Source organism: Saprolegnia diclina (genome assembly GCF_000281045.1).
Source record: "Saprolegnia diclina VS20 unplaced genomic scaffold supercont1.5, whole genome shotgun sequence".
NCBI classification, from domain to species: Eukaryota; Oomycota; class Saprolegniomycetes; order Saprolegniales; family Saprolegniaceae; genus Saprolegnia; species Saprolegnia diclina.
In genome coordinates, this window is record NW_008246072.1 from 612,571 (window position 1) to 619,940 (window position 7,370).

The following is a 7,370-nucleotide window of genomic DNA, read 5'->3' on the forward strand; positions in this document are numbered from 1 at the left end:
GCACACGGTGGCGTCCGTTGATGCTCGTCGTGTGTCTTTGAGACTCAAGTCCACGAAGAAGGTGCAAGGAAGACTCCATGGGCGTCCGTGCAGCAACTTGCTGCGTGGTGTGTAGCACCATCACTCACTCCCGCCATAACACATTCTGCTCTCCATCATGGTGCTGCTGGTCGTACGATCTCTCGACGTTGCGGTCCTCGTCGCATCACGAAACGAGCAAACACACCTCTCTCGTGGCGTACTCTGTCGTCGCTAACCCTCTCGTCATCGTCTCGTCGGGCAGGATGAACGTCGGCAGCGTCCGGCTTCGCGAGAAGGTGCACCGAAAGATCGCTTGCCTCTGCCGTGTTTTAAACACGTTTTCAACCACGCCGACCAGACGCCATTCGCTTTTTATAAAAATATGTAGGTTGTTGTATGCAATACAATACGATTGCGAGTTTGAGTCCGAATGTAGGTCGCATAGTTTTGTCCAATCAAGTACCTTACGGCCGTAGCCAGTCCTTCCCACTTTGCATTTTGCAACCAAGAACTTAGCGTCCACCATGGCGATTCGCTGCCAATTTGAAAACTCGAACGAAATCGGCGTCTTCTCCAAGCTCACGAACGCGTATGCGCTTGTCTGCATTGGCGGCTCGGAGAACTTTTACTCGGTCTTTGAAGCCGAGCTCGCCGACCACGTCCCGGTCATCCACTGCTCGATCGCCGGCTGCCGCTTCGTCGGCCGCGTCGCTGTCGGCAACAAGAACGGCCTCCTCCTCCCCAACTCGACGACCGACCAGGAGATGCAGCACATCCGTAACGCGCTGCCCGACTCGGTCGTCGTCCAGCGTGTCGAAGAGCGACTCTCGGCGCTCGGCAACGTTGTCGCCTGTAACGACCACGTCGCGCTCGTGCATACCGACTTGGACCGCGAGACGGAAGAGATCATTGCCGACACGCTTGGCGTCGAGGTCTTCCGCCAGACGATTGCCGGCAACGCGCTCGTCGGCTCGTACTCGGTCTTGAGCAACCAGGGCTGCCTCGTGCACCCGCGCACGACGGTCGACGACCAGGAAGAACTCTCGTCGCTGCTCCAGGTGCCGGTCGTCGCTGGTACGGTCAACCGCGGTTCGGACGTGCTTGGCGCCGGCATGGTCGTGAACGACTGGACGGCATTCACGGGTCTCGACACGACATCGACGGAAATCTCGGTCGTCGAAAGCATCTTCAAGCTCCAGAACGCGCAGCCGAACGCGATTGCGGGCTCGATGCGGTCGGCCTTGATCGATTCGATGACTTAATTACCCGATTAAATTTAATAGACACCACGGTTGCACTCGATGTCGTTTTACGTTTTCGTCAGGACCATGGGGTGGACGCCGTAGGCAGGTGCAATGCTCGCGAGCTCCTTGTGCAGCGGGTCCTCGGGCTCCCAGTACGTGACGTAGACGCGCCGGCGCAGCAGCGCAATGATATAGCCGACAAGCGCGATCCCACCGAGGGCGCCAAGAGTGCCCCACACCGTCTCGACCGGCATCTCTGTTTTGCAACTGTGATGAAGCGATCGATTTTGAAAAGTGAGGCGAAAATAGATGCCCAAGATGGCGGCAACTCGGACGCTCGAATACAGCTCTTCGCTGTGTCTGAGAGAGCAAGAAGAGCTGCTGGTCTCGGAAGCAGGCACGCGGACCACCAATGCAAAACATAATTACCGCTTGATGCCAAGCCTCCATGGCCAACTGGAGCAGAATGGCGTCGCCCAGCTCAAGGTCCTACTATATTCGATGCCGTGAAGTGAACGAGTAGAGCGAGAGAGGCGGCGGATGGGCTGCTTCCCGCAACAAGGTCTTTGAGCTGCCTACCACGCTGACGTTGGGCGACCGCGTTGCGACGCTGCGCTGTGCACGTCGTTGTGGCGGTTCTCTGTACTACCGTCGAAGTGGCCGCGTCTCGACCACTGTGGCCTAAGAGAAGGAAAGGCCAACGAGATCTATGCACAGCTTGTGTTGTCCCTCAACATACCGTAGCGTGACGAACATGCAGCATGCGATGCACAAGTTCACTTGTATGAAGGCTTGCTCATGGATAGGCAGGCGGCTAAGAATCGGTCGGTGCATTTTGCTTGGATGACAACTTTGTGTGAGGAAACCGTGTCGATCGTAGCTGCGTGTCCCTCACGCGGCGTTGGGTCACGGCCACATTGTCGTCTCGTTTACCGAGTTGCTCCTCGATCCATGACAACGGACTGGAGCGTTGGCATCGAGGGTTATGAGAGTTTCGACGCCGTTCGCCTTTACGGTTTCTCTCAGCTCTTAGATCTCGGTTTTTTCTCTGAGACGAAGACTCGTTTGTCGCCAAGGCAATATCAGCATCACACTTCTTCTCTTCCTTGTCGCAGCTCTTCTCGATCGCCTTGATTGCCGACTCTAGCGATCCTACGAAGATCACCGTGCATCAAGAATAGGGAAACATTGGGCGCAACCCGTCTTGTCTCGGCGCGCCGATCCCAGTCCGTGTGCAGTGCATATGCCTGCGCGATATCCTTCCACCCCGCAGCTGACCGCAAGGCAATCGTCCGTACCGTAAATATCGTCGAGAAGGCCGATGATAGATCCTGGCATACATTCACCAAGTGCCCACCTTGCACTTGGGCTCCGTATCCGGATGGTGTCCTTTTTCCGGATGTCATGGACACTGGCTGCGCCATGCCACTTGCCGATCGCCACAGCATGTACACGACGTCGTACGAAGCGACGCCGCTAGTCGCGGTCCCAACTGCCTCGCTCGTGCGCGAAGGCGACGACGACTCATTCACAGATCACGTGTTTCGCCTTCTCGGGAGCCCGTTCCAGCTCGTGACCGTGCTGCTCGTACCGTACCATGCCTTCAACTTGCTCTTCGCGGTCGCCGCCGCGGTCGCCGTCGTTGCCGGCACGGCGCTGGGTCTTGGCCTCCTCCCGCTCTGCTGCTTTGGCGTGCTCGTGCTTCAAGGCGTACTCTACTTGATGCTGTCGCTTGCCAAGGTCGACGTGTCACTCTACAACTGCGTCGCGCCGCGCGGTGACCGCATCCTCGATACGTTCCACATGCCGCGCCAGGGTCCGTTCCGGTTTGCGGGCCAGCGGCTCTCGCCGGGCCTCACGCAGCTCTTCTCGCAAGAGTCGTTCCTGGGCATGTTCTACTTTGTATTTGTCAAGTGCCCGCTCACGCTGATTGCGAGCGTCTCGTCGCTCGGGCTGCTGGCGATCGTGAGCGCCTGCGTGGCCTTTCCGCTCCATTACGACTTTTTCGTCGCCCACAAGGACCTTTTGACGCTGCGCTTCAAGCACGGCACGCTGCGCACGCACGGTGTACTCGAGAGCTTTCCGCTGGCCGAGAGCGACTGGCCCCAAGTCGTTTTCTTTGGGCTCGTGCTTCTCTACCTCACATGCGTCTGGATGCACGTCTGCGCTATGGTGCTCCGTGCGACAACAAAGGCGTTCTTGTGCGAGTACTTTACCGCGTCCGGCGTTGTCTACTGCCACGGCCAAGCGTCGTCGTTGCCGCCACCGTCCGCACCGCCGCTCTATGGTTCGGCACCGGCGTCCGTGCAGGCATACGCGTACGAAAAGCAGTGAGCGACGGACGACATATGACCGTCGCTCCAAGTCGCTGTTGCGATCTTCTGTCGTAGAGTACTATCTAATGCGTTTGGCACTGTGCTCGTGTTGCACTATCGCAGTGGTTATGACATTAGAGGTTGCTAGCTACATATGCACCCTCGCATAGCTGGGACATCATGTTCAACTGCATGATTTTGCCTGCGGTAGCGCTGCGCGACTAAAAGTTTAGCAAGGAACGACATACATATAACTAGCTGGCTCGTGTTGGTTAAACTGCAATCGGCACGGCAGAAACCACCGGGTTATCAGACCAAAAAGGGCGAAATGAACGCCTTGGCCGCCGACAAGCGCGCGTAGACGCCCGGTGTGTTAGCCAGCCCGCACTCGTAGCCCCAGCTCACGACACCAACGACAACGTCTTCGCCGTTTTGCGTAATCGTCAGCGGACCGCCCGAGTCGCCTTGACACACGTCCTCGCCCTGGACGCCACCAGCACAGACGTTGGAGCTGCGAATGTGGGGGTACGTGCCCTTGCTCGCCGCTTGGATGGCCGCGTTGCACTTGTCGTTGTCCCAGATCTTGACGTCGACTTGCTTGAGGACGAGCGACGGCGGCCCGAGGACGCCGTTCATGATACGACCCCACCCACGCACCGTGCCGACGGTGCCCACGGGGCTGTCGTCGAACGAAACTCGGATCGGCTTGATTGTCGACGGCGTCTCAAGCTCGAGGATGGCCCAGTCGTTGAATGGCGTGTCAAAGAGCTCGACGTACTCGGGGTGCATGATCTTGCGCTTGATGCGAATGCGCTCGCCGTCGAGGCCGCCAATGTTGTAGCGCGTGCCTACCGCGACGTAGTTGATCGAGTCGTCGACGCAGTGGCCCGCCGTGAGAACATAGGTGGGCGCAATGAGCGCGGCACCGCAGATCGAGAGACCCCAAGAGCTCTTGCGCACGCCCGCCATAAACAAATCGTCGCCACGCGGAACGGTGCTGCCGCCAATGATCTCTGGCTGGCCGTGGCCGCGCGGCGGCGTCGGTGTCGCGTCCGTCGCGTTCTCGGAGGACGTGCAACCGGTGTGGGCGGCCACGTCCAGCGCTGCGAGCAAGAGCGTCGATATATAGAGTTTATGTAGCATATTGGTGCTGCGCGGAGGACGGAGGAAATGGAAATGTAATGGCAGCCAAGTAACTTGACAAGATGACGGAGCAGCTGTAAACAGCTGGTACTTGCGTGCAGCACGTTTGTGCCTCGGCGACCCGGCTTTTGTGTAGGGACGGTGTGGCACAGGCGCGGAGGCTCACGTTATTGGACCCAAAAGCCTCCAAAAACCCCGAGGCGGCCTTTTTGCGTGCATTACGCGACCATTACAGAGCACCGACACGTACTGTGGAAGGAGCGTCTAGAATGTGCGCCAGAGTTGGAAACACGATTAACTTGGAACTGGAGAGGTTCACGAGCGTACCAGTAGAGCGAAGCGCCCGTGAGCCGTACATGGGCTGTGGCAACAGAGCAATGTTCGTGTTTGGTATTCGCACACTAGCTGTATTCGCACCGCTGCTGCCTCCAAGATCGACCACGCGGTCCACGACGGTTTCACGTTACGTTACCTCGACTTCTTCGGAGCATTGGATGGATACGCAGCACGTATGCGCTTTAGCAATGCGAATTCTCGGTTGCGTACGAACTATACTGGGCAAATTTGGGCTCATCATTCTAGCATGGGTACGCAGAGGCACCGGGGAGCTTGACGTTTTGTGATACGCTGTACCGAAGCTTGACAAATGAACGGCTACGACGCAGCGAGCGTTACGTGTATCGTAGAACGGTCGTGGACCGCACGTTACACGTATCCAGCACATGTGCTATCGCTTTGCATCGAGTCTATCAATTCAGCAGGCAGCCAAGTCAGCCGCGCATCGAGTACCCACTGGCGGCTAAGTCTGTGGTGCACCGTCCGAACCAGCGCGGATCCGCTGCGTGCGATCCCACGTTGCCCTTGCTGGAAGGTTCAAGTTGTACATGCATCAAGACTTCATTTACATGTCACGGGTTGACCCATGCACATGTTTACAAGTGACTCTGTGTGGAAGGCACTTGTCAACAACAAGGCAGCGACGCAGCTTACGCCGAGAGGTACGGCGAAATGAAATCCTGAGCCTTGGACAAACGCGCGTACACGCCCGGTGTGTTCTGGAGAGCGCAGCCGTAGCCCCAGCTGACGACACCCGTGATGACGTCCTCGCCGTTGGCACCCTTGACCGTGAACGGACCACCCGAGTCGCCCTGGCACGAGTCCTGGCCGCGAACGCCGCCCGCACAGACCATCGTGTCGGTGACGTGCTGGGCCGCGCCCTGGCTGGTCTGCTGGATGGCCTTGTCACACTTGGCGTTGTCCCAGATCTTGACTGAGACCTCCTTGAGGACGTTGGAGCCCGAACCGCCCGAGCGCGTGCTGCCCCAACCACGCACAGTCGCGACAGTGCCGACGGCATTGTCGTCGAACTTGACCTTGATCGGCTTGGTCTTGGCTGCCGTCTCGAGCTCGAGGATGGCCCAGTCGTTGAACGGCGTCCCTTCAACCGAAACGTAGTCGGGGTGGACGATGCGGCGCGTGACACGGATGCGCTCGCCATCCGCGCTGCCACTGGCGAAGTGCGTCCCGAGGGCGACGTAGTTGGCCGTAAAAGCGTCGGTTTCAATGCAGTGGCCGGCCGTGAGAACGTACTTGGGGGCGATGAGGGCACCGCCGCAGAACGTGCTACCGGCCGCGGTCTCACGCAAGCCAGCAAGGTACAAGTGCTTGCCAACGGCGGCTTCAACACCGCCGACGATCTCGGGGTTGACGTTCGTGCCGTTGCCAGCAGCGCGGAGCGAGGCCGCGTCGGTGGCGACCGAGAGCGCGGCGAGGGCAGCGAGGATGGCAGACGGAGCACGCATCGTGGTAGTTGTGGTTGCAAGAAAGCAAATCGAGATATGGCTTTGACCTCGCACCCCAAAAGCGGCGTGCGTTTTGAACTTGGTCGCATCGATCGAAACGCAGTTGGCACCGTCTGAGTACAAGAGTCGGTTTGTATTTCGGGCGTCGTTGGCGGGTACGAATCGTGAGTCGAGTAGCAAATCGCTGACTCAGATGCACTCGAAATGTGCCGGTGACCCAAGGTGTACTCGACGCTGCGACGTGAGTAGCTGCGCCTTGATCAACGCACGACTCTGACCTGATCAGAGCGGCGCGCACGAAAAACGCGGCTTGAGCGTCCTGATTGGTCGCAACGTTTCGGATGCACGAATCTGAGTCATGCGGAGCAAACAAGCAAAACTTCAGGAGACATATCCGGGACCGAGGACAGCTAAATCAGACAATAGAAGGGGTACCCAAGATCGTTCTCCAATATGATCTCGGTGCACGAAATATGTTTTATGGCAGCATGGGATCGGTGCTTTGGACTGTGTTTGCGTCGATGCATGAGGAGTGGCAGCAACTCTTGCAGGACGCGTTTGCCTTCGTTGCAATATCGTACCGGGATTGAATACCTTTGTCGCAGCCTTTAATCAAGGCTAGAAAATGTTGCCCCTTGAGTCTATGCTCAATTTGGTACCGTCCATCATCGCGAGCCACTTGAATTGGTGGTTTTTAGCCAGCCGAAAAGTCTTTAACGTCCTTGGTCAAGTGTCGCATACATCAATGTAGTATCTTTGTGGTACTCGGATGTTGCATACCGGTACATCGAGCCTAGAAACCTCCTCCTTCTTTCCACTCGCTCGCCAGCCACGGTTGCGCTGGC

The 7,370-nt window shown here is 57.9% G+C and overlaps 4 protein-coding genes across 4 annotated transcripts; 2 read left to right on the forward strand and 2 right to left on the reverse strand.

The window, feature by feature from the left end:
• The first annotated feature begins 518 nt into the window (after window positions 1-518).
• SDRG_02271 (eukaryotic translation initiation factor 6) lies at window positions 519-1,323 on the forward strand. The gene has a single exon (XM_008607849.1). It carries the CDS (start codon window positions 546-548, stop codon window positions 1,281-1,283), a length of 738 nt encoding a protein of 245 aa, XP_008606071.1. The 5' UTR covers window positions 519-545; the 3' UTR covers window positions 1,284-1,323.
• Window positions 1,324-2,642: 1,319 nt separating this feature from the next.
• Window positions 2,643-3,837, forward strand: SDRG_02272 (hypothetical protein). The gene has a single exon (XM_008607850.1). It carries the CDS (start codon window positions 2,670-2,672, stop codon window positions 3,597-3,599), a length of 930 nt encoding a protein of 309 aa, XP_008606072.1. The 5' UTR covers window positions 2,643-2,669; the 3' UTR covers window positions 3,600-3,837.
• On the reverse strand, window positions 3,793-4,723 carry SDRG_02273 (hypothetical protein; the record flags this gene model as incomplete). The annotated part of the gene is made up of 1 exon (XM_008607851.1): window positions 3,793-4,723. The coding sequence occupies one exon, from the start codon at window positions 4,721-4,723 to the stop codon at window positions 3,890-3,892; it is 834 nt and encodes a 277-aa protein (XP_008606073.1). The 3' UTR covers window positions 3,793-3,889.
• An 878-nt stretch (window positions 4,724-5,601) lies between these two features.
• Window positions 5,602-6,525, reverse strand: SDRG_02274 (hypothetical protein; the record flags this gene model as incomplete). Its single annotated transcript, XM_008607852.1, has 1 exon — window positions 5,602-6,525. The coding sequence occupies one exon, from the start codon at window positions 6,523-6,525 to the stop codon at window positions 5,710-5,712; it is 816 nt and encodes a 271-aa protein (XP_008606074.1). The 3' UTR covers window positions 5,602-5,709.
• Between the last annotated feature and the right edge of the window lie 845 nt (window positions 6,526-7,370).

Bases quoted from the DNA above. Each gene is read 5' to 3' on its own strand.
- SDRG_02271 (XM_008607849.1), top strand. From the start codon at position 546: ATGGCGATTCGCTGCCAATTTGAAAACTCGAACGAAATCGGCGTCTTC.
- SDRG_02272 (XM_008607850.1), top strand. From the start codon at position 2,670: ATGGACACTGGCTGCGCCATGCCACTTGCCGATCGCCACAGCATGTAC.